The sequence below is a fragment of the Semicossyphus pulcher genome, unplaced genomic scaffold (assembly GCF_022749685.1).
Source record: "Semicossyphus pulcher isolate SPU_LCO1_2020_fin unplaced genomic scaffold, fSemPul1.0.p SCAF_17, whole genome shotgun sequence".
Taxonomy (NCBI): domain Eukaryota; kingdom Metazoa; phylum Chordata; class Actinopteri; order Labriformes; family Labridae; genus Semicossyphus; species Semicossyphus pulcher.
Genome location: NW_027211681.1, coordinates 6,461,627 through 6,489,048, shown reverse-complemented (window position 1 = coordinate 6,489,048; position 27,422 = coordinate 6,461,627). Strand labels below are relative to the sequence as shown.

At 40.8% G+C, this 27,422-nt stretch overlaps 1 protein-coding gene across 2 annotated transcripts in view; it reads left to right on the top strand.

Annotated features, from left to right (window-relative positions):
* The window catches only part of prkcaa (protein kinase C, alpha, a), a 146,694-nt gene that overhangs the window by 84,182 nt on the left and 35,090 nt on the right, over positions 1-27,422 (top strand). For both annotated transcript variants that reach the window (XM_069665212.1, XM_069665211.1), the window contains exons 6-13: positions 6,940-7,096; positions 7,540-7,674; positions 8,123-8,216; positions 13,551-13,694; positions 13,809-13,982; positions 16,873-16,964; positions 17,279-17,341; positions 17,520-17,658. In XM_069665212.1, the coding sequence (XP_069521313.1) occupies positions 6,940-7,096; positions 7,540-7,674; positions 8,123-8,216; positions 13,551-13,694; positions 13,809-13,982; positions 16,873-16,964; positions 17,279-17,341; positions 17,520-17,658 (998 nt within the window). The remainder of the gene's footprint in view (positions 1-6,939; positions 7,097-7,539; positions 7,675-8,122; positions 8,217-13,550; positions 13,695-13,808; positions 13,983-16,872; positions 16,965-17,278; positions 17,342-17,519; positions 17,659-27,422) is intronic.

The window sequence follows — 27,422 nt, the reverse complement described above, 5'->3', positions numbered from 1 at the left end:
CTCTAAAGCCCCGTTTAACATCGCCCTGCTCTCTCTCCACTCCTGTGTTTAATCTCTGCTTTAACCTTTTTGTCCGGTTTTCATACCTGCCTCGGTGTCTAAATGCTGCTATTTGTTGCATGAATGCTGCAGTAGGAGTCTATGTGTTATATGTAGGTGCTGTGTAGGTGTGTGTAGGTCACGTTGGATGGATTCGGCTTAGAGTGGATATACTGTAGATGTGGGTGGATCAGGGAAGCCAGGTTTTACTTTCCAACCTTCTGGAGGTGTAGAGGTCCTTTACAGTAAAAAAGTCACCTTAAATACTGTTAACAGTTTCTGGCTGCTTCAGAGAGCAACAATCTGCCTTACATGAGCCGTTTTTATTGCTGCTTTTGATGTAAAATACAGTGCTGCTGAATATAATGGAAAATATCTAAATGAAACATTATTAGTTTAATTGGTTAATAATAGTATGACACAGGAGGAAATCAACGACAGGGAGGATACCAGCATGCAAACTAACCAAAGCTGACAGTAATCTTTAATGGTGCCTGCCTTCATTAAATGCAGATCAATCTCAGAACCCATCAGCTATTGTCTGAGACGATATAGCCTCTGGGGTGAACATGTCGGGCGTGTCCGGTGTAGCCAGCGATTAGCGATAAACGACTTCCAGTCAAGTCTTTGTTTTCCATGTGCTGCATTGTTCACAGTCCAGTTAGCAACTTAAGAAGTGACTGTGCGTTCAGATATAAAGGCAAGTGAATTTTGCCCCTCCAGATATTAAATCCATCGGAGGAGCGCTCCGTTCATCTGTTTCTGGTGAGTCTCAGTTTCACTGTAAATAGTCAACGTTATTCTTGCGATTTACGAATTAACGGATCTTACCTTTGTCTTACCTTTCCTCAAGAGGAGAAGAAAACAACTTTTAAAATGCTTGTTTGTTAAACGGAGGTCTGATCAATCATTTCTGATGCATTCAAGGAAGTCGGGAAATCTGACTTGCTGCAGATGTCTGTATAAAGAGATGAATAAGAAGCTAAATCGTTGTCAGATCACACTGATGGGAGCTGGGACGTCATTACGGCATATTACGTTCCGTCTTTTGCTCTCCACACAGACTGTTTTTCCTGCATACGCTGCAGCCTGCTGATACTTGATTGGTCAATATGACTTGGACTACAAGCTTTCAAGATTCTACATTTCTATGCAGATGTAGTTTTTATCTGGATGAACTTCCAATTTTATACTTTATTTTAATGTCTGCAGAAACTCTGCTCACTATCTGGTTTCATAAATGGCATTCTGGGAAATAAAGTAAAACATTTTTAACACAGTGTAAAATTGTAGGATGTTACAACAAGTTCTGTGTATATTCTCATGTACAGCAACACTGCAGTAGCATACTGTGTGTTTCACCTGAGTTTCACTCTTTTTAGGGCTATTTTCGGGTCCTCGCTGTAGGCAGAGTCAAGTATCAGACCTGAACTCTTGTTCTTTTTGCAGATGCAAAGATCTGCAAAAAACAGTCGAGTTCGAAAACCTCACATAGAATAACGGGTACAAGTTGCACTAGTTTTTAGGTCAGTTGCATGAGCTTGAGCCTGCAGAACCACAACATTGTATTAAGAATATTTTTCTCCTTCTCTTACTCGCCTAATGGTGCTGCACATCCTCCTTTCTGACTCTTCTTCCCAGTGAGCCAACCTTGTTGAAAAGAGTCACTAAATTAGCAAAATGTCAAATTCCACCCACATTATGTAATTATTCAATTCTGTGATTTAATGTCTTCAAAGATCCATCAATTTGTCCCCACTAAGTAACCATTAAGTTTCTCATTCAGTCAGCCAATCATTCAAACAGAAGCGGCATCCTGTCTTGTGCTGCCGGCTCTCTGAAACCATGCAGCCTTGCTGGAAGCCGGGTTTTGGATCAAAGTTCACTCTGGGGTTTGGATGCAGCCTGCGGGTTGCTAATTGATGATGACCGTCCAATGATCTGAGTGCCACGGTTTCCACTCTGCAGCTTTTACTTACAGTCATTTCCATTTCTTTGTAGTGTCTGAGTCATCGTGCAGAAGAGCCAACGGGTTCTTGCCAAGAGAGAATTTACTTTAAAATCTTTCTGTTACATTTTCCCCATGAATCAGAGTTGAGATGGAGCAGCTGACAGCACTTGTGTTGGTACCAATGCCAGAAGTTTTCCACTGCAGGGATAGCAGCGTGTCCTGTTTAGTGTCCTGTAGCTCCTTGGCTGTCCCACTGTCGAGTAACCCATCAGGAAAGAACTTTGATACATCTCTAATTATAGTATATTTTAAGCCCAGGTTATACATTCAGTTAAAAAAAAGAAAGTTTTAGAAATAGTCAGAGACTGTTTATTTCTGTGTTGCTAGCCACAAGTGAGCTGAGCAGTGGAATAATCCCAGTAGAACGGATCAATTTCTTTAAGTTAGAGAGCTTTCAAAGGAGCTCAGTGTTACACTGAGAGGGAGGTGGTTGAGGTTTTACAGACAGCGTTTACACAGGGCGGTGAAGAACAAACATGGCTGACCTCATTTTTGAACGGAGGGGTCATCTGGTGTCAGCTGAAGACAAGGCTTTGAGTGTGCATGTTTGTGCTTTTACCAGTCATGTAAACTCTTGCACCCTCATGTTTTTGTATCCCTGCACGGATACACCTATAACGTCTTGTACACTGCAGGAACACAGATGCTTATGCAGAAAGTAAACTAGTGAAAATAGTTCCACTGCGATCAGGGTGACTTGGATTGTACACACACCAAAGAACAAATGCTTTTATTTTGACGGTCTTTTCCTCTTTCACAGCATCACTAAAAGTGTGACTTATATTTCTGCAAAGTACCTATATTGCCGTCTGTTACATACAGTAACGAACAGATGTATAAAGATCTACATCCTCCTCATCTAGGTTAGAACCATCTTTGTAATTTTTCTCCTTCGAATTGAGCCTCAAATAAACAAACTCTCTCCTTCTTTCTGTGTCTCTTTGGACCTCAAACAAAAGCTGAGCTATGTGGCTTCGTGATTTCTTTTGCCGGTCTCCCAGAAGTCCCGTCATTGGTATTCCCAGTCAGTCGTAGCTGCCCTGCTTGGCTCCCTCTTCTCAGCATGTTGCACACAGTCTTTCACGCCGACTTAACATATGCCTCTCTGCCTTTCAAGACTTTGCTTTTATTCCTCATTTCTTGGCCTTTTTGTCTTCTTTGTAAGAAGGAAATCCGGGCCTTTAGGTGAACTCATGTTGTGTGTTTTAAGTGATCTTTCCAGTCTGTATTACTGCAAACAAATGAGAGAGACCCACTAGGGTTTTGCAACATTAAAGGGGTTTCAGTCTTCAGCTTTTCCAAACTGTGTGCAACAGTTAAACTTTTGCAAAAGGAAAAACAAACTAGAAAGTCCAGGTATGAGCAGCGTGATAAACTGTGTGAAGTTTGTAAAGCTCCATAAAGCACGACTGTATCTGATGTTATACAAAGCTGATAAGTAACCTAACACATTAAATAACACGTTATGTTTTGGTGGGTGTTCAGCTTGGCTCAGCTTTTCTGCAGTCTCAGTAGGTCAGCAGATGTCATCTTTCCTGGGTTTCTGTTCGTTTTAGTCAGTGCACAGTTGGATAAAACAGAGTTCAAAAAGTTCTTTCTTTTTGGAAACAAAATCCTTTCTTTCTTTTTTTTTTAACTTGTGCTGCTGTTTAAATGTGAGCCAAGATATTTGTGAAGACTTGTATCCAAGCAACTACCTTACAGCCCCGGCACACACCCCTGCTTCCTTTGCCCTCATGTTTGTGTGCATGGCTTGTTGCATATGCATGTGTTGCTAAAGCTACTTGCGCATACATGAATAGATTAATTATGCACTTTAGACTTAAAGACATATAGTATACCAACTGATTATCTGCACAAATTCAGGTTTTGGATTTTCCGAAAAAGAATTTTTGGCTCCACAAAACACTTGGGTTGTGAGTTAATGTCTCTACAGGAGAGTTGGAAGGATTCAGGACAACACACAGCTTGTTTAGCTCGTGCCATACAGTCATAAGGAAGCTCTGTGCCAGCTGAGCTAAATGACAGCCTAGAGGGCCCTCTACTAGCCATGACTGGAATTACCCTCACACACTTTGCAACTCATGCAATCTGGCTTTGCTGGCAGAGACATTGTCTCAGATTTTCTGTACATTTTGTTTTAGATTTTTGCATCCCAGCTCATAATTCAACAATATTTTGAGATATTATTTTTCTATTGTTTAACATCCCTTTTCCAGTGACTGCATGTAAAATCATAATCCTTACACAGGAGTCCATTCTGTCATGTAGGGAACAAATGTTTGTTTTAATTATTTAAAAAATCATGTGACGTCCAGCTTGACCACTCATTATATCCCACAGTCACATGCACATGCACATGCACAAGCCACAGAACAATGCCTCTTTGTCGTTCTGTTCGGGGCTGTTTCATAAATGTCATTTGGGTGCTGCTGTGACTTTGCATACGTACAGTTACAATATTAAATATTCAAAACATGACATTTACAGTGCAGGGTGAACAGTTTAAAAAAGGTGCATATGTTGCAGAAGTTCACATACAGTACATTTCCATGGAACTTCACCCAGGTGCAAAACGGATACAGTTCAGTCTGTGTAGATTAATATCACACATGGGTTGAAGACTAAAGTAAAACTCAGGTGAGGATAATAACAAGAAATCCTAAGTGTTAGTATTCCAAGAGTTAAAATTAAAATAATCTTCTGATATACAGTCAGGTACACGAGCAGCAGCTGTTTTTTCATCCAATGGTTGTTACTTTTACTGCCAATTCTCTATTGAATGCAAAGACTTTTAGGGGCCATCTGCTATTCTATCCAGAAGAAACTGACAAAATGAAAAATCTCTTGAGCTCATATATTACATTTATTTCCTTTTGCTCAAATGGAGAGAGATGGGAATGAGGAAGATGCAACAAGGTTAAATTTTTATCTGAATATCTAAGAAATCATCAAAATTCTCCTTTCGCTTTTGCAAAGTGCATCCATTTCAGAATGCACTCCCGTGTTGTTCGTAGGTGCCTGTAGACAGTTTTTAACACTTCTCCATTGGATTTCTGAGAAAGCAAGAGTGCTGCCAGCTCAGGATCGCTCGATACCTTCCCACACCTCGAGTTTCTTCTGTAAGCTGTCTGTCTCTCTTCACAAGTATGCTCCCTCTCTGTCCCTCTCCTTTCTCTAAGAGTCTGTGCACTCTGCAGCAGCTCACTCCAACACGCATAAAACTTCACACCTTGGTTACATCCCTTTAAGCCAAAATCTTCCACCACAGATGCTGAGAATAAAAGCAAAAACATTAGCATTAAAAACTACAGCTTGTGAGGGCATTTCTATTACCTATTACGTGATCATTTTATCCCTGTCAGAAATGGATTGTAAAAATTCAGAGGTACATTGAGCCATATTTCAAAGTAACAAATTAGCTACCACCACACAACAGCCAAAGTTAGCGATATACCACTTAGCTAACATTTCAGTTAGCTTGGAATTTACACCTTTCTTATCGTATCATGTAACACTATCAAAGGGTAATGTTAGCATTCAACAACTTCCTAGCTAACATTACCATTAGCCAGGAATTGACGCCTTGTCTTATCGTATCATGTAACGCTATCAAAAGATTTTGTTAACATTCAGCCGCTTCCTAGCTAACATTTCTGTTAGCTTGGAATTTACACGTCTTATCATGACTTTTAACACTATTAAACGAGAAAGTTAGCATTCAGATACTTGCTAGCAGTAATATAAGCTAGCATGCAGCTGAATGCTAAACTTAGCTGTTTTCTGCCTTTAGCTATGGGTTATCAAATAATATTGTTTAACCTTGAAATATGGACCAATTTCCCTCCAGATATTCACTATCTATTGTCTCTAAACTACTCAGAAGCCTTCTATTTATACGACTAGCAACGTGTCACACAGCAGTACAACATTATAATAGCGTTTGAGCTTCCAAACCTGATCACGGCGTCAGAGGAAAATGGCCGCAGAGCGAAAAGGGTCCATTGCTCTTTGCAACAGGTGGTGTATTAACACTTTGGTGACAATCCCTCATTGATTTGATTTAGCCTACATGTCCCCTTGATCCTGTATGTCATTGCAGTAAAGTATTTCAGCTAAGACAGTGGGTTTAGCATACAGGCTTAGTGTCTTCCTCTCCAGGTCAAAGGTCAGTCAGCATCTTTGCTACGTTGACTGCCATTGTAGTGTGACTGACAGGGCCACATGGAGAGATGTCTGGGGTCTCTGGGGGCTGAGGAAGGCAAGCAATCGCACTGCTCCTGCGGGGATAAACACAGTATGTGTGTGTGATACTGTGTGTGTGTGTGTGTGTATGTGTGTGCACTGTAGTGAAGCTCAGGTCTGGCAGCGCTCCAATGCTCAGGGCTAATGGAGTGCTAATGTCCCTGGTGTGCCCTTGTTTACTGAGCAGCTAAATACAGGAGGAGAAGAAGAGCTGCGCCTACTTAAGCGTGACACAGCCTGCAATTTTGAATCACTGCTCTCATAACACATCCTGCATTTGATCCATACACTGTGTGAATCAGCACCATAACAATCCTCTCAGGCTGTGACTTGCTGTTTGATCCTGAACAGGAGCAATTTATTCTATTGATGTTCACCTGTTGCTTGAAAGAAAGCATCTTTTTGTTCCAGACCAGAGCTGTTTGTGTTGTGGAAACCACTCAGAATATGAATGAAGTCAGTTCATTTAGCTATTTGAATTGGGCTTATTAAATAAATCCATCAGGTACTTGTACTATTTTGTATCTAGTAGCTCTGTATGTTAGCTAGGACCATCATAAAGGAGACTCAGTGGAACAACCTTTGTAGCTCAGGTGTGTCACCCATGAAAAATAACTTTTCCCTATTCTTTGTCTCCCTTTCAGTTGTTGAAGGTATAAATTTGATCCCCATGGACCCGAATGGCCTGTCTGATCCATATGTGAAGCTCAAGCTCATACCTGACCCCAAAAACGAGACCAAGCAGAAGACCAAAACCATCCGCTCCAACCTCAACCCCAAATGGAACGAGACCTTCAATTTGTAAGTAAATTGCCTCGTTAGCACTGTCCTAAAATACGCAACACGACACTATTTTACAATGCAGTGATTATTGTGAAGGTGATATCAGCAGTACATAAATGCTAAAGATAAAGATTTATTCACCATACCTTTTATTTTTTGTAATTTTGCCTTTATAGGTTGTAGTCTCAAGTTGTTTCCTTTAAACAGTCCATCGAATAGTGATATGACTTATAGATCACACAGATGCTTGATCATTGTAACTGATCATACTGCTAGCGCTACAGCAAGTGTCCTGTCCTCGCTCTCACAAAGGCTATAACTACTATGACAAATGCTACTACTACCGCTAAGATTACCACTTCTATTATTACATCTATAAATTATAGCATACAACAATAAATTGGGCTTTGTGAACATAAGTCATATTCGATTTTTGACATTAACATCTGTGTGTTGTGCAGCAAGCTGAAGCCGTATGATAAGGACCGCCGGCTGTCAGTGGAGGTGTGGGACTGGGACCGGACCACCAGGAACGACTTTATGGGAGCCCTGTCCTTCGGTGTATCAGAGCTCATGAAGGCTCCAGTCTGTGGCTGGTAATGCTCACTTTTTATTGACCCTCATGAGTTATTTGAAATTACACGCTGTGATATTTACAAGGCAGAAGTTTCCAGTGTGAAGTAATAACAGTTGATTTTATTCCACCCAGCAGTTTAGTTTATCCTCAATCTGAGGAACTATTAAATAATTAACAACATTAATAGCTTAAGTTTTTGTCAGGTAATTTATATTTATGTTGAGTGCACCTCAGCCTATTAAAACTGATCATTTAATGCTGGATATAAAAAAAACCATAATTTATTATATGTTGGTTTACAGTGAACTTCATCACGGCCCAGTCCTTTAGGAATGATAAAAGTGGAATAGTGGAATTTAATAACAGAAAGTAGATGAATTATTCAGCTAGTTTTTTATCTCACTCTGTTGCTCATTGTGTTTCTCTGTACGTCTCAATCCTTATTCTCCCTCTCTCCTTGCTTTCAGGTATAAGTTATTGTGCCAGGAGGAGGGGGAGTACTACAATGTCCCCATCTCAGAGGAGGATGATGGCAACGAGGAACTGAGGCAGAAATTTGAGGTGAGGGTTGTGATGAAATAATCAAACCTGTCATCTGTTAGTCTGTCTGGTTATCGACTTGAATAACTAACCTAACGTCTTGTCTAGAGTGTATAACATTGTCTAAAGTTAGTTCTGATGTATTTGTTGACTTATTGTGGCTGATGTCATTTATCTGTATGTCACACAGCCCCAGCTGTGTAATTAAGGCCACTTATCATACTCTGCCAATGAAGTTACAGCAGGAATAAGTTACCCTAACATTTTAAATCTGATTCAAATAAATCTGGATTATCTTTAAGTTATTGTTATACATAAACGGGTTAGTGTGAGTGTCTTTAAAGCTCAATTACAAGCTACAGCTGTTAGATAAAAAACTTCGTTATAACAGCTGTTGTGTTTATAGACCTCCTCAGCTCGCGGTCTCTTTGCAACCAGAGAATTCACCTCTGCAGTGAATGTTGGTGTCGTGTGTTAGACGCTGATTGTCAGCATTTTGGTGCCAGCACACAGTTTTTGACGCATCTTATTTTTTAAGCAAAAGCTGTGTTTTAACTTTCAGACATATTTCCTTTGAAGGAGACTTAGAGAGCCAGTGACAAACTGAGATGTTGTGATGTGGTTTTAAACTAGTTTGTATCAGGTGTTAGTTTATTATGAGAACTAATATTAAGCCATTATAAGTTGCCTCGGACAGTTGTTGCAGTGTAGTGAGATTGAAAACAGAAAATTCATATCACCTTTTTTAACAAAAATAATTTCTGTTAAATGTCTAGAAATCAACATTCTTGTCAGCTTTGATGCTCTGTATTTTAGAGCTAAACTTCACTAGTTTAGAAAGTTACCAGACTTAAAATTTTCATTAGCAAACAGCAGTCGGTGAGCAAAGAACTGGAATTGTTGTAAAATTTTTGCTTCAGACTTTATAATGATGTTTAAAGCAGAATGATCCATGCATTGTAAACAGTGAAATTGGTGTTGCTTTATTCTGAACATTTAAAGCAGGCTTAGCATCGCTGTTTAGTTATTTGGGTTTGGGTGGGGTAAAGTTCAGGTACTATTTGCATTTTTAGAGGATATACAGTATGTAAAATAGTTTGATGTTTTGTTTTTGTTTTAGATTCTTTTTTTTGGCTTTTGCCTGTATAGGACAGCTGAAGAGAGCGAGAAATGTAGGGGAGTAGAGAGTGGGGGATGACATGCACCAAATGAGGCAGACCGGGAGTCGCGCCTGCGATCAGTGCATCGAGGACTGTAGTTAAACTAGCACCCCCATGTTTTTTCTTTTAAATTAGATACTGCTGAGTGAGGATGAAACATTATAGTTGAAAATGGTAATGCAGGGCTGTGATGATGACCATCATAGCATATTCACATTAAAGAAGTAAAAAGTGACTTTTGTGACAGTATTGGAGGAAGCAGTCTGAACCTCAGTATCACCTCTTGAATGTCATCCAAACGCACATCCGCACACCTTACCTGGTCTACATTGTTGCATCAGTATGTCTGCCCTATTGAGAGTGAAGCAGCTCTCTCTTTGTGCTCCTCTTTTTGTCTGCCTCTCAGTCGGAGCCAAGGTCTCTCTGAATCCTTTTATTATTATATTTCTTGACATTTCTGCCGCCCATTGAATGAAGAGTCAGGATGTTAGGGAGGTCATACATTATTCCTTTTAGTCCTACGTAAAACTTTTATGGTTTCATGAGCTTATACACATACGCAAAACCTGTTCTGTACCTGTTGAGTCAGTTTGTTTTAAGATTTTGGTATATTTTTCGTTCAGTTTAATAACACAGTTTTAAACAGAAAATACTTGAAGAATAAGACCCGGGCAGAGGAAAGTCTTACTTCCTGTCACTTGTCTGCATCAAGTTTCCATGGTAACAGATCGACAAGACATCAGTATATACAGTACTAGCTGGTTATTACTCTGAAGTTGTCATGACAGATGCAGCCTTTGGCGTCTCACACAGACACACACGGTACCCTTCAGCGTCTGCAACTCAAACTTTCTTTTCAACCCAGACAGACTTACCTCTCTTTTCTCCTCCTCATTAACCCCTCTGTGGTTCCCTCCCTTTTCTCCCCGTAGCCTCCTGCTCCCTCCTGTGTGCTTGGTGAGACTTATACTGTACAAATGCTTCTTCATCCTGTGTCACATGGTCATATTTAATGCAAGAGTTTCTCTCTCCCTCTCTCCCCGTTCTTGCCCCTGCTCTCAGGACTGCCAAATTAACTTTAATCTGAAGGTAGCCCTCTCCTCCCCTCTCCTTTCTTCTCCTTCTCCTCTCTCCTCCTCTCCTCTCCTCTGTGGTCTCGTCTTGTTGTTGTAACATGTTTCATTCACCCCTCCTCATAGCTGATCATTTGTGGTTCCAAGCTACTGCAAATAGATCCAATTTACTAACAATTTGTCTTGGATTTGGGTCGTTTTTTGGAGAAGAAATCAAAATGAATACAAATAAGAAAACCCATCAATGTTACTACAGGACTTTTGGTTATTTAGTCACTGCTCTCTTATGAAAATTGCTACATTTGAGTCCCTGGGAAAGTGTGACTTCTCTGAAAATGGGAGTACGTCGGCTTCCTGTTCCTCAGAGTTTGTCAGAGGATTGTTAGTAAATCCTGACACTGTGCTGCTCACAGTTTGCGGCTAAACATTCGTGTGCATGTCTGTTTTTCTGTATTCTGTGTGTGTCTTTCGATCATTCTGCCTAACTATACCTCGTGTGCTTACATCACTGTCTATGCAAGTGTAACCTGGAAGTACATGGTCATTTTTCATCTTATTTTAGAGCCTTCTTAAGCTACCTCATTGTTGGAAAAATATTTGGCTTGAGAAGAGAAACAAAAACAACTGTGACCACTAGATGTCAGCGTCGAATTGCAATACATTGCCCAACCTGTTGAAAGAGCAATGAGCAACCGTCTTCCCGTGTTAGAGAGAGAGTGTGTGTTGTTGTGGGTTTGTGTGCAATTCACGGCCTTCATCATTGTGCTTTTAAGGTAACAGGTTTTTCTTTTCCACCCACAAATTATCACCTTCATTTCATACTCACGGATCTGATTTCCACACCTTTAAATTCTTCTTTTTTGTTTGTTTTTTCCTTTCTACTCTTGATCAAGCAAATACAGTAATACAGTAACTACATCTTCTTCTATATTCTCTGAGTGTGTGAATGAGTTTGATTCCTTTTTAAAAATGTCTCGGTTTAGTCATTCTTTGTGGCTCAAACACATGTATCCAAATGTACTTAGATAGTCGGCCATTTTGGCTCCTTCTCCCTGTGGTTTCAGGACCAAGCAGTTGAGGAAGACTCTGATCAGGTGCGTCTGAAAGGAGGGAAGTAAGGTTGCTGTCCGTTCGGCTCGGCCGGGCTTCTTTGACTGGCTAAAGCTTACAGGTGTGCTGTGATCTGGTGCCGTCTGCTCTGCTTCCTGTTTCTCTGCTACTCTCAGATTAAGAGCAGACTGTGGTAGATGCCATTAACCAAACTAAAGCTGCTCAGCATTGGTTGTCTTTTTTCAAGTATCTTTGAAAAATCCTCCGATTATGGTTTGAAATGAATGCTGAAGGTGAAATGTGATAAACAGGCCATTTGTGATGTTAGTTTGTTGTTGGATAACACGCATTTTTGTCCTGTTTGGGCATGAGCTGTTTTTCGTTATCATGTACTGAGAGAGTCTGAAAACCTTCTCCTCTTCCAACTAAAGTCGTCTTAATCACAACATTTCTTTTGCAAAACCATTAAGATAAATTTTACACATATTTTTCACTATGTTGTGCAATTGTCTGGCTTTTGTGTACGCTAGCGTGACTACATTGGCTAGATTTAGATAAGGATCCTAAAGCAAGGAGGCAAGAGGGAAAATTTGACAACTTGGAACCGATTACTTGTGGTCTTTGCTCGTGCTAAAGAATGACGTGCTGTGTAGCATGTGGTTGTAGATTTCCGAAATGATGTTGAGGTTCAGCATGAGTGTGGATCTGTGTTTTGCCTGGGCTGAGTGTGAATAGTGGACATGGAAATCTTGGTTGTGTTCTCCTGCAGAAAGAAAAATGATTAAAAGTTGTTTTGTTAATGATTGTTCTTTAGCCATGAAGTTTTGTAGTTTACAGCATAATGCAAGCTTCTTTGAGCATCTTGCCATGCTGGGAGATTAAGCATGACTTTGGCATGAAAGATAGGAGACAGTCTTTTAGCATTTTGCTAATACAGTGAAACATAAGAGAAACTTGCACGGCCGGGACATGCAGGCACGTAGTGGAGCCAAATTGTTGTATATTTCTCTTCATTAATTTAGCAGCCATGAAACTTTGTCGAAGTGCTTTTCCGGTCTCTGTAAATGTTGCGAGTAAACAGTAATCTACTGTGGCTGAACAAACAAAGAAGAGATCGATGACTATACAACTTCAAAAATAAGTGAAAATCCAAAGAAAGAGAGACAAATTCGACGCTCAGATGAAGGCAAACAGTCTAAAAAGGAAAGCCAGGAAAATCAAGTTAAGTTATAAAAGTTATATCAAGAGTTAAGAGTTACTATGTGGATATGTGTGCTCCCGCAGTTACCGTTTATCGCCATACGTACCGCCAAAGAGAACGTTACTGAGATCTTCGAGATTACAACTTTAAGCTGTATGCAATCATTACAAAATAAAAGTTTGATTTGAAAATTCTGTATTGAAATGTTTTGGTTTTTATTGTTTATAATGAAGATTCTGTTCGTTTTTGTCCAAAAAAAATTGCGTTTACTTCCTGTAAGTTAAAGCTAAAAGCTCTTAGCTTTCCCCGTTAAACCTACAACAGCTAGATCACATATCGTTTTTATTATACAGTATACTTAGCGTTGATCAAACCTACCACTATTTATTGTTAATAACTGAGGCAGATAAAGATAAATGTCAATGTGTCCTCTTGTTTGACATCATTCAGTAGCCTCTATACATTGCATTCCACATCTGTTTGTGTGGAGCCACGTTCTCTTAAATTGTACTGCAGTCTCATTTCACTCCATTCATTTTGATTTCTGCTTATTAATCACTGTTTGGGGGCTGTGAGTGAGCAATATTTGTGTGTGAGCAATAGATTGTGTGAGCATATCTAGAGGATAATTCAAATCCGAATGTATACGTGTTTCTCGCATGCCGCTTCAAGAGGAATCCAACACAAAGAAGCCTTGTCTAAGTTATCCAAGTGTTACATTTTATACACATCATAACTTTTTTACATCACTGAGGAAGTGCACATCTTTTCTGAGCCACACAATTCAGCTTTAAGTTGTGTGTGTGTGTTACCCAAAATGCATTTCAAAATGCGTGTCTCTAACATACCACCCTTTGTGCCCTGAGTGCAGAAAGCCAAGCTCGGCCCGGCTAAGAAGGTGATCACCGAGACCGACGACGGACGCTCTGGCCAGTTACCTTCCAACAGCCTCGACCAGGTCAAGCTCAGCGACTTCTCCTTCCTGGCTGTGCTGGGGAAAGGCAGCTTCGGCAAGGTGAGACACCTCAAATGTAATGTGTTGTTTAACTGGCAACAGAGAGCATGGGATCCTAAGAAACAAGGAAAAATAAGGTTATAACACCACTTCTCTGTGTCTGTGTCCCTGAAGGTGATGCTGGCAGAGATGAAGACCACTGAAGAGCTGTACGCAATAAAGATCCTGAAGAAGGACGTGGTGATCCAGGACGATGACGTGGAATGCACCATGGTGGAGAAGAGAGTCCTGGCCCAGCAGGACAAGCCGCCCTTCCTCACACACCTCCACTCGTGCTTCCAGACTGTGGTAGGTAAAAAAAAAAATGCTCCCGGACATGCGTCAGGTCAGGTCAGGTCAAATTAATTCATGAAGGAGCTTTTAGCTAAACAGCTTAGTCCTGAAGCTTTGTGAGAGCACAACAGGACGTGTATGACAAGTGCAGTAAAAAAAGAGAAGGGGAAATAAACAGACCCCAATTAGAAGGCAGAGGTTGGTGTGGGTGTGCATGCAACATCTGTGCGGACTCTGACTCATGCACGAACCAGACCACACAACCTGAGGGCACATAATGTATGATCCAAGAGACATGCACTCATAAATATGTGTATTTTCTGCATGCACTCGGGCATTTTCAGCACACATGCAGTCATGCAAACAAACACATGCACCCATTTATGGAATTGTTCCTGCTTATTGAAGAATAGACACAAATGGAGCATGTGCGCCTGCATGCATATACTCTATATGGACACACACAGCTTTAGAACCTCCCCTGATTTAAAGCTAATTGCTCATTGGTGACATGCAAACAAATACATTTCACTCACACATATACCCCCCAAAAATCGCTCCCTTTCATGTTGAATAAATCAAAGAGAAACATCTCTTACTGCTTTGCTTCTACGCCTACGAAGAAATGCAAATGACACCTCTTAAATCCTGAGACAAATCCTCCTCAGATTAACGTCCTTTTTTCATATATATTTTCAGTGTAACAATACCAGCAACAGTAGCACAAGCAGCTGCCAGGCTCTGGCCAGTATATTCAAGCTGACAGAGTGTGATAGTCTGCAGACAGGTGATGTCCTATCACGATGCATTGACTGTCAAATTTGGCATTTTGACAGGTATAATGATGGCCATTTCAATTGACTGCCAATTAGTCATACTTTCATGTTTAAAGGGTAGTCAAGTGATTCAGTATTGCATCCCATAAAGTAGGTGGGGGGAGGGGCTTTGAAGAGACAGTATGGTCATAATTGGTGGAGCAAAAGCTGAGATATCCTGACTTTGAGTCTCTGGAATTGACTGGTTATGAAACAGACTAAAATTAATTCCGATGACTATACATGACCTAGAAAAGCAAAAAGCGACAAGATTGATTATTTCTATATAGTTATTTTTAATACTTGAAACTGCTGGCAGGGGGGAGGTGTCAGACGAAGCGATACTGGATGCTGCCTTTGTTTACATTTTCCAGGGCAAAAATTTAAAGTGAGTGATACATGTAACTGTTAAAGAAAGCACAATGAGATTTATTGTTAAAAAGCACCACTTAAGCATGCACAGGACAAAATCGGCTTCGTTCACAGGGGGTGCCAAAATCAACACAAACCGAGAGTTCATGCCGGGAGCTGCAAGTTAGAAAAACAACGAGATCCATCATCAAGGTTATTTACACAGGCTTCACAAAGCCCCCACAGAGCTTCCAAAAACATTATACTGATGTTTTTAACGGGCTCGTTCCACATAACTTGTAAAATGATCTCAAGGTAGTAATAGTACTGTAGCAGTTGTCAGAGTGGTGGTTCAAGTTGTGGGCAGTTGACAACATTTCAAGGACTTGGACACGCATAGATCGGACAGTAACTAATTTTGAGCCAATCTGGTGATATGTGGAAAAACGGAGTAGAAACACAGTCTGTCACTTAGAATTAGTTTATGTGGAGGTCTGATGAAGTTGTATAATGTTTTAGAGGGATAGTTGGCAACTGAGGAAATAGTAATTTCTCAGCAGAAACCTCCATTAATCAATCCCTACATAGAAATGTAGAATCTTTACAATCAGTTCTAGATCTAAAATTAAACTTGAGATAAATTCGCTTGACGCTGTGTCACGAAAGTCATTCAGCGTTCAGATTTCCCAACTTCGTCGAATGCGTCAGATCGATCCGACCTCCGTTCAACAAACGAGCATTTTAAAAGTAGTTTTCTTCTCCTCTTGAGGACAAACCTGACAAGGCTTCATTTCTACTTTTACTAATCTGCATCGTGATGTTGAAATTTCAAGGTTGCGTCTTAGTAAACACACCCAGCCATTTGTTTGAAATGAAGGCCGTGGAAGAGGCCAAGCTGAACTGCAGCAGCTGATTAGAGCAGCAGCACCAGCAGGCAGACAGAGTTAATACTGTATGAAGAGACGTGGCTTGACGTCACTGGTAGCATATTCATGAACACACGTGCACATGTGTTTATTCTCCCACACACAAAAACATACTTTCTTTCTCTCACACTTTTAGCCTCTTCTCTTTAACAGTTCCACATTTTTTGCAGACTCTTTGCAGGGACACATTTGAGCTTCCCAGTCAGAAGCATAATTAGCTGAAAAGGTTGTTATATCTGCATTTGTTTGGCTTCTTTTGTGACCCATTATTGAGTGAAAACACCGAGTAAGGAATACCGAGGTCAGATCAGCTGTATTGTGAGTGGTTGACCTTGGTGTAAGGACAGCTTGGCCTCCAGTCAGGCTCTGTCTCCACGTTCTATGCTTGTTTATTGTTTTCCTTGTAAGGGACAGTCAAACACAGCTGGCTGAGCGTCGGACCAAACTTGTCACGAGCTGTAAGGAACCGGCGCTGTTAGACAACGAGAATACGTCCTGACAGATGTCTGGGATGAGTGTTTTCTTTTTCCATGAAGCGCTTTGTTGTGGGCTTTCTAGGTCACCTTGTCATGAAAAGTGTAGCGGGAACACTAAAACGCATCAGACAGCGAGGTTAGAGGAGGCTGCACTACTGAATAGTATATTTCTCTTTCAAGCACCATCAGTGAATAGAGATGTACGAGAGCTTTTGTGGAACTAAGTTGTTTTTTGATGTGTAAAAGAATGATTTATATATTTTCTCTCCCTTTCCCTCCCAATGCCCCATCCATCCCGTATTCCTCTCTTCTATTCTCTCTGCCTCTGTGACCACAGGACCGCCTGTACTTTGTCATGGAGTATGTGAATGGAGGAGACCTCATGTACCATATCCAACAAGTGGGCAAGTTCAAGGAACCTCAGGCAGTGTAAGAAACATTTCAGTAAAATCCTGCTGTATAGTGAATCCCTTTCTACTGCCAGACGGATTGGCCATGTGCATTTTAGATTTGTGTGATCATAATGTAAGAATTATAAAACACCATGTCAAGTGTGACCAAGGTGAAAACAGAAATGTTCTGCATGCAGGCTGCATTATTCTTGCAGCAGGCATGTGAAGGACGAGCAACTACACTTATATGGCGATCACATACAAAGTGTAAAAAGATTTATCTGGAATACAGCAAAGCTTTCATTAGCTGCAAAGCTTCATTTTCTCTGTATTGTGTGCTTGTTATTGCAGGTTCTATGCAGCAGAGATCGCTGTTGGTCTCTTCTTCCTGCACATTAAAGGAGTCATCTACAGGTGAGAATGACGTAGTTTAAACAGCATAGATAAAGTTCACAGTGTGCAAATTCAGTGTACACTTCAAGCAATCATCAATTATTTTAACGATATTATATTTCTTAGTGCAACTGAAAGTACATCTAAAAATAAAGTCAACATCATGAAGGATGTCTTGAATGTCTGTGTGCGTCCTCAGGGATCTGAAGTTGGACAACGTGATGCTGGACTCTGAGGGACACATTAAGATCGCTGACTTCGGCATGTGCAAAGAGAACATGGCGGAGGGAGTGACCACGCGCACCTTCTGCGGCACTCCAGACTACATCGCACCAGAGGTAGGGACGAACATGGAGAGATGTGTGTGCGTTTGTTTATGAGTGTCCGGGCATGTTTTATATGCGTGAGGTCATCTCTGTCACTGTCTGGTCTGAGCCTGTGTCACCCTTGTGCTTCAGATTAAGGTTACTGCCTCAGGAAAGACACAAACACACACACACGCGTGCACAAGCACACACGGATGACGTAAGCATCGAAATCACACAGCAAATTATCTGCTGGCAAGTCCGAACTTAACCCAAACACACAAGCTGTGCTCTCTGTGTGTGCCAGTGGATTTTTAAGTTCAGCATGTGTTTTAAGTTTATCAATATCTGTCATTCAGGACAAATCCACCTGACTTGAAAATGTTCTCGTCTCATTTGGAATCATGACCGCGTAAATATGCCAAGATAGTTATATAGATATTTCGTTGGTTTTGTCCTTTGTCCTAACGATGTGGATCCAAACATGTATCAATTTAAAAGTAATCTCACAGCAACAGAAATCCTTACGAGTAGGCATCTTTTCTTTCTGACCGTGTCCTTGAGTAAGTATGTGCAACTCTTCAGCCATTATCAGTAGTTAGTTTCTATTAAACGGAGTGCTGAGTTATTGATTCTATCTAAAACCCCCTGTGACTGTCTGTGAGGTCAATTCCACCCCGCGGACACAAGGTGAGCATACTGGGACTGCTCAGAGTCAGACTGACACTAATGCACACAGCAGGGGTGACACAGCAGGGGGTCAGAGCAGCTAGTGCTTCCACAGCACAGCAAGCTGATGCACACATCTAAATTCACACACTTCATGCAAAGTCACACACACACACGTGATTTCACACAGTCACATGCATGACAGCATCACATGTATACATGAATGGCTGCCAGTTTGCACGTATGATTTCAGTGGACGCAAAATCATGCACACATTTGTACCACACACAACTGGCTCACAGGGCGACATTTTCAGTTATAATCGAGGGTCAGTGTTTCCAAAACTGTGTTTGACAGAATGATCAACTTTAATCCTCTCTAGCTTAATTTAACCTCAAGGGTTGGACACATGCTTCATACAGTTAACTGTTATTGGTCACTTTATTCATATCGCTGCAGTTATTTAATTTGATTTAAGTGTTTGCACAGAGCTGTCTGAAGCAGTAACTGTAGTAGCGAACTTGTTTTTGGCCTATATTGATTCATCTTGCATTACATTTGGGAGTGTTTGATTGCTATATTAAACCCTTAAGTTGCATGAGTCTTTCTGAACACAGGAGAGATTTAATTCCAATCATGAGCAAGTACTTCTTCACTGGCCGTTTTGACATTAGTCACTGTCATTGGACATTGTAAGGGTTAGTGGATAAGGAAGTAAATGGGTTTGTAAGTATTTGGATCCAGCCATGTTTTGAACGCAGCATCATCCCACCCACATTCTGTGATAGCGTGAGAACGTCAGGGTCAGAGCCAATCAGAAATTACAGTCGGATACATGCACATTTATTTAATATATAAATGAAACAATGATATGTTATTATGATTAACCAATCTGAAAAATTGCATCCTTAAATAGCCTACTAATGGATTAACAGTAGGTATATAAAAAATAATAAATAAATAGACTTATGTACCGATAATGAAAATTGCGTTTTACTTAGTTTTCTTAGATGTAAAAATGTTTGTTTCGGTGGCGTGACTGCAAACAATGACAAATATTTTAGCCAAAACCCGTGTTCACACCACCCAATACAGTTATTCAATTTCATTATTAATTTCTCATCCTGCTCCTCCCCTGTCCATTCAGCTTATTTCTAATGTCCGTCGGTAATAAAGCACTTCAAACTTAATGAATATTAATACGGTACTTTGTTGAAACCACGTTTTAAGCTATGATTTACCACCACTGGCGCGTCACGGGGCCTGTGGTGGTTGTGTGGACGTCCTTAATTTTTCTGCATGGAAGGTGGCAACCCTAGTTGTAGTAATATAAAAATTAGGGAACCTGAAAAATATTTCATTGCTTCTAGATTTGTCAGAAACTAAAAACACGCTGAACTTAGTTAATTTGAAGGGAAATCACCCATTAGCAATGGTCAGACAACAGCTAACATTAGCTTGTAGCCACTTACTAGCTTATAATACTGTTAGCAAAGAAGTGGCTTTAAGCTAATGTTACTTTTGTAGTGTTGCAGTATTGCAATAGAAACCTTACGTAATGTTAGCTTGGAAGTGGATGAATGCTAACATTAGCTGTGGTCTAACGTTAGCTAACTATGCTATTTAACTTGAAATGTGGCCTAATGTCCCTCCAGATCAATGTAATTATGTTGAATAGAGGTGTTTATTCACAGAGGCATGGTGGAAAGATCCTCAGATACTGCAAAGGGAGAAATCTCACTCATTATAGTGTATGTTTGTGTTTATATGAGGTGCCGTCGTGAGGTGACATCTGAAGCAAAGCTGTGTTGGTGTGTTGTATGCATCTCAGTATGTGTGACAGCTGAGAGATGAGAAACATTTTCACGCTTCTCTTTCACACACACGCACACACACACACACACCTGCCCACATGCTCACAACTCTATCAGAGGGGGAGAACATTTCGATGTAGCAGTGGGTCCCCTGGTTGTCTGCACACATGTGACAGAATGCAGACACACACACGCACAGACACACGCACAGACAGACAGACAGACAGACAGACACGTGCCGGCACACAGTTTTCGCTGTGTTTACTTTGACCTATTTAGCCAGTCATTGGTAGCTCCTGTCTGGGAGGAATGCTCACACTAATGTGAGTTTACACCTCAGTGACTTTGACAAAGAGAGAAAGAGATAGCAGGGATGAGATCGAGGGAGAGGGAACACAAGGGCAACATAAGGTATTAACTGTGAGGAAAAAGAGCAGGAGGGGACAAGAGGAAGACGGACTGAAGGGAAGAAAGTCTGAACTCAGAGGAGACAGAGCGGCCTAATGATGGCTCTGTGCTGCTTTTCAGGAGAGTATTTGAGGATATTGAGCGGTCTGACATGGACCGTTTCCCTCTACGCCCTAGTTGCTCCTCACTGCAGTGTAGCATTGGTGTCCACTTCCATTTCCTTCCTCCTCTGTGGGCTGAAACAAGGTTGTTTCTAATGTCAGGATGATAGCGTACACGTTTAGTGAAAAAATGCCACTTTTATGCACTCATTACACTTTGGCTGAACTGCTATTTATTATGTGTAGGCTACTACTGTACTTTCATAACTAGTATTAATACGCAGTATGTGTTTCTTGACTATGAAAGATTCAAGACTATTTTAGAGAGATGTAATTTTTTGGGGGGGTTTAATGACCGTAGCTGCTCCTTATTTGTCAAAAGTTACAGGACTAGGAATAGTTTCCCTGAGTCATCACAGAGTCGACGTCTGTCTGCATGTTTTCGCAGCGGCAGCTCCAATTTTAAACTGTTTCCCAATTAGTGAGCAAAGCAGCGTTCGCAGATCAGAGCTTTTAACAGTCCTACAAACAGAAGCAGTTGGAGAAGTGAGTGAGAAGTGAGAAAAGGTCACAGGAGGGAAGAAGAAGGTGAAAAAGAGAAAGCGAGAATTCAACTGCAAATGAGACAGAAACGCAGAGAGAGCAAACCCGCAAGCATCCAGAAAACTCTTTGAATGGCAAGTTTTCTTCTCTGCCAAATTATTAGAAAGGAATTGGCAGTTAGAGAAATGCTCATCTTTATTCTATTTACATGATTTATTATATTTAGCTTGATGATATAACCATTATTTTCTCTCCTCTCCTCTCTGCTGCAGGGCTCCAAATGCATATTTTTCCTGTGATGCAATTAGTTTGTCCAATATCCTGCACCTGCATGCCACGATCATGTATTTTCCCTGTGGGTTCTCATTAAATAACATACTTAACTAACGTTAGTACGCTACTGATGATAGATACACCTTGCATGCAAAGACATGAGATGTTTTACAGTGTTTCATACTAGGGCTGTCACTATTTATTCGAAATTCAATATATTGTTCGAACGTGGTGAAACATTAATAGTTTGCTCTGTAATGATGTGATCGATAACGCTTGCCCACGAACAAATGAGTAATTCCAGAGTCCCAGAATGCTCTCACGTTTAAAGTAGTGTGCCTTGTATTCCAACAGATGGCGATAATACACTGCCTGCTACTAACCAATGGAGGAAACTAATGAGCCAAGCCGCTGTTAACCTTCCCTGCTTCAGTGTCCCGATCGTCGTCAGTAAGCGCAGGGGAGACTTATTGTTGTTCTGCTCCAGGGCCGAAGCTGTAGCTAGCTTCAAACGAATTCCATATCACGTTAAATTCTTTCAAACTTGATCTTTCGGAAAAGTGACAGCCCTATTTCATACACATCGTATGCTGCTGTAGTTCAGTTTCAATCTTTAATTAACTGTTATTTAATGGCTTATAAACATATTTATATTTTGAGAGTATTTACCCACACTTAAGTTTGTCAAAGTCAGATCTCTGTGGACACTGACCTGCATAACAACAGGACAATAATCAAATTACCATTAACATAGACATTTTCCTCAATGGAAGACTGAAGAATAATTTACTGACACAACTTTGATTATATTGGTGTCTTATCTGAACCAGCCCCGTAACCGAAACAGTCAAAATGCAGTAGTTTAAAATTATTTTCTGTTCTAGGTAAAACTTATTTGAAGCTGTGCAAACTGCATGAAAACAAAGCATTTCAGAACAGCTTTAGTTAAAGTGATTATCTCGAAGAATTTCATTTAAATAAATGTCGCTATATATCGCCGCATTAGGTAACACAATGGTGATTGAGCCTATGGCCCACTGATGAAAGCCTTTGCATTTGCAGTATATAGTATTATTACGGACTGGGTCTCTGTGGCGACACTCGGTGTGTTGGTCTGCCAGAGAGGGTAGGCGGAGCTAAGCGGCTGCTTTTCCGGTCTCTGCAAGTGTTGTGAGAAACAGTAATCTACTATGGCCGAACAAACAAAGAAAAGATTGATGACTACAGATACAACTTCAACAATAAGTGAAAATCCAAAGAAAAAGAAACAAATTCGACGCTCAGATGAAGGCAAACAGTCTAAAAAAGAAAGCGACTGTGAGCGAGGAAAATCGACCGTTACAACCGGAGCCAACCATGGACCTCACACATGCATGGTTTATCGCCAAAGAGAGCAAAACTGAGATCTTCGAGATTATATCTTTAAGTTGATATTCCTTTTTAAAAGGAACACGCGACATATTTTGAATGTTTCATGGGGCGTACTTTCAACCTGTGAAAATGGTTGTATCATGTGTTCTGTGGCTCTGAAGGGTGCTTTCCAAAGTTTGAAAAAATAACAAAAAATGTCATCAGGATTATCTCAGACTCAGCTTGAGACTTACAAATAAATATTAAAAAATCTGGTGTTACAAACTTTGAATGAAGAGTTTGAAAGAAGTGGGTGTTAGCAGGTGGGACGAGGATCTAATGAAAGATGCTATCAAGGTGCTGCATCCTCAAAGCTTCTTGTCGTGTGGAATGATCACTTAAAGCCCAAGGCTTCTCATTACTGTTATATCATCCGTGAATGAACCAACCCCAGCAGACACATACAGTATTGTAAAAGGATTTCACAAACAGAGCACAAAAGCTAGTGCACAATGTGTTTGTTCCACAACGCACACACGCTCTTCAAAGGGATCTGATGGCAACATAGAGTGGTGTGTGTTGTATCACCATACTGATATGGTCCTTATTTTTTTCCTGTATGGAGGTTTGTCGTAGCAGAGTTTGGTACTAGTGTGTGTTTGTGTGTATTTGTGTGTGTGTAGCGAGAAGAGTAGCCTTAAATAGCTAGCAGTCTGATCCACAACTGTCATGTAGCGTTAGGCCTAATGGGAGAGAAATGTCTGCAGCAGTGCCCTTGCTAACAAACACACATATGCATGCACACAAACACACAGTAAAACACCTACAGGTATACACAAAAACATAGACACACAAATGCAAAGCATTCAAAGCACAAGCACAAGCACAGATACACACATGAACACAGACGCACACAGTGACCCAAAACATGCTTTAGATATTAAAGAGCGACTATGTTCGGAATGATACAAAAAATAGTCTTTATACTATATCCTCTTTCACTGCACACACACACACTTGCATTCACGTTATCTCCAGTGAATCAGCAGAGCTCTAACGGCCTCAGGCTTTCATACAATAATAATAATAATATAAGAATAACTTTTATTTATATAGCACCTTCAAAAACAAGAGTTTACAAAGTGCTTTGACAACGAAGCAAAGCAAAAAAAAAACAGGCAAAGCACTGTCCACGGTGTCCACGGTGTCAAAAGTACGGTGGCCCTGAAGTGCAAATCACAACGGCAAATCAGAAAACACAACGACAAAAGAGAAAACACAACGGCAAATCAGAAAACACAACAGCATTAACCAAACCGGAAAAGGTAGGTACCCTCGAGCGACATAAATCGTCGCTGATTGGACTGGTCCGTCATTTGAACCGGAAGGACAACACTGCCAGTCAAACGGAAAGAAAGGAACACGCCAAATTTTGGCAAAGAGTTCGAGGAAAAACCGAACTTCTGCAGTGATTGTGGGAAAAGGCTGCAAGAAGACGGTGACGACGCTTACGTTGTCAATGGCGGCGCTCATATTTTCATAACATGTAAACCATGTCCATCCGGTTCAAAGGACGGACCAATCAGCGACGTTACATGTCGCCTGAGGGTACCCACCTTTTCCGGTTTGGTTAATGTCCAATTTGTTATCAATTATAAAATCATAACATAAAAAAGATTTATTATTTAAGGAACTGAAAAGACCAAAGTGTGTTGGGTTGCAGTTAAAAACAGGGGGTGGTGGAGGTTGCAGGCAGATTTGAATTAGATTGGACTGATTACAGGGCTGGAAGCGTGGCAAATAAAAGGGATGTCTTGGCTGTCTACTGGTGATATGAACGGGAATAGAGAGTTGTTTTTTGGCGGATGGAGGGTAGGGAGAAGAAGAGAGAGAATAAAGTAAAAAATAAACCAGGATGGGAGCGGGGAATGTGAGCCACAGGTTGTTGTTGATGTTTCCATCCTTTGAAACCTTGCAGAAGAAGAGAACACTATTTATCAGCATAGAGCAGAACATCTAGATTCAGCATGCTGGTTCGGAGCACGAAGGTCACAGTGCCTGAAACTGTAAATGTCTGCTGGTGTTGTTGCCGACTGGCGATTGGTGGCAAGGTCAGCGAGTCACAGCAGCGTCACATTAGCGCAGCACTGTGCAGGATGGCCTGAAACTGATCTAAACAGTCGCCTTTTGCTGAACTGTATTTGCCCTTTCGTCTTTTCTTTCTCTTTCTATCTTTTTTTTCTGCCTTAACCTCTCTGACTCTGAATCCTCCTCTGACTTGAAAGTTTCTTGTTCTTTACATTTTCATCAGCATGGTGTGACATCTGGTAGATAACTGATTGTGACAGAGAATTAATGACTGGGGAATACAGTTGGAAATATAGTTTTACATCTGGAGTCTAGATATCTAGATCTAAATCTAGATTTGGTAACACTTTCTTAGAAGGGGTGTGCAAAAGACATGACACCTGTCATGAACATGAATGAGTCTTTATGAATGTTCATGATTGTTGTCATTAAGTGTCATTCGCTTAATTATGTAATTTTTAATGCAAAGTTGATCTCAAAGAATGTCAACTTTGCATACAGAAGAAGACGAAGAAATCACTCGCAGACGCAAAACTGTATCGCACGTGTGCTACGGCGGAAAATTCAGTCATTACACAGACAGATTTTTATGTAGCACGTGCAACAAATATTTACAGCCCTGCTTGACCACAGAGGTGGAGCAACCAACATTACAGCATTATAGCAACTGTGCTAGCAAAAACGATTAAAAAATCCCATGTATGCTAAAAATAAAAAATATAATAATCCTGATAAAAAACTGATAACTGCTTTTGTGACAGTACTGCAATTTCTTTTACGTGTGAAACAAAAAAAAACCAACTTGAAGCATCTTTAGTGTAAGAAAAGTGTTAATCTCATTGATTTTCACTCCACTTGACTCTCTTGCTTAGATCCTCCTTCTCGCTTCCTCTCTGTTCCCATGACACAAACCGACATGAGGCTTGCTACCCTGCCCTGATGTGTCTACATGCTTTACATGCTTAAAACCCTTATTGCACATGGTCTTGCAAGACAGACTTTGAGGTCAATTCTCAGTGCAACAACACTACATTACCTCAGGCCCTTGACGGTGCGCCGTCTATCATTGAAATACTGTAATAAACATATTGACTCTCCTCGCTAAAGATGATTCATGTTTTAAATTGTATCGGCTCTGTTTCACTTTAGTTTGGAGTAGTTTCTTTTCGAGTAAGAGTCTTTCACATCGAGGAATTAACCCCTCTCATCAAAAATCATTCAAGCATGCAGCGGTTGTGCACGTCTTATGTTAAAACCTATATTCTAAGTGCGTATAGTATCCGATATTGGCAGCTGTCAGGTCAGACTCAAGGTCGGTTCACTTCCCACAGGAAGCAGGATTTGAACAGACAAGCCCCCGGGACATTACCCAGAGGTTTCCCTCACCATGGAGTCTTCAACCATCCTTCTAATTAAAAACATCGAAGAAAGATAAAGGAAGGGGGCTTTTCTCCAAAGCATCCTCCTACCTCCTTACCTCGTCACCAAACAGCGGAGGAAAGCCGAGGATTATGGCTGAGCACTTTGCACCTCCCCGAGATGCCATGCTCGCTTTCATTCAAAGGGATCAGGATGAGGAGCCTGAAACATGCTTTCTCATGAATGTGCTCACTCTGGGTTATGGTCTTTGTCTTTTTCTGTATTATGTTGATGTTATGTTATGTTGCACACATTTACTGCTGGAACATTACCTTAGGAATGATGAAACTGTTGCATGGCTGCTTTTTGAACAGTAGTTTATTGGATCTCTCCTTAGATTTGTTTGGTTTCATGACACAAGATCTCACAGAATTTTCCATCTTTTAAAAGATTAAGCTGAAAAATCATAAAAGTTTGTGGAATAACACTGAAGTAATTTTTAAAACTAAAACTGACCATTGAAAAAACTGCAAATACATGAAATTGACGTAAGCTCAGTTGGAGGGATATTCAGTATTATATTACATTTGCACTTTTAGGATTACAGAGTGGTTTTGGGCACATCACTGGGCGTAGTGTACAGCAGAATACCGGTAAAAGTACAGAGGTTGCGATTGCTGTCGGCCCACACCCAGGACCGGGCCTCCATGCGCACATCAACCTGGTCTCCTTTCTGCAGAAGCAGCACCACCCCGTTGGAGCCGTTATCAGTGACGTCAGATGCAGTCGGGTGTTCAGCGGTGCCAACCACTACCTCATCGTTCTTGTACAAGAGTAAAAAGCCGGGATTTCCTCCGTTAGCATGAGAGTAGAGAGTGAAGTGGTAAACTCCGCTCACTGGAGCAGTGAAGACTCCTGAACAGGAAGTGGGAAGAGGATCATTTAGAAAGTCTGCTCCTTCAGGATTAATGCTATTTACTGATAGTGAAATATAAAATATATAGTAACAGCTGTGGGTGTCATTTATTAACAAAAGAGTTGTGCTTTAGCTTTACCTGTAGTGGGATCATAGCTCTCTCCAATGTTGGTGATGACTTTCTTATAGACAAGAGTGCTCTCGCTGCTAAATGGCCCGATGTGCACTTGGTTCTCTTCCAGTGCAGCTGAGAAGGCCACTTTATCTGTCAAAGAA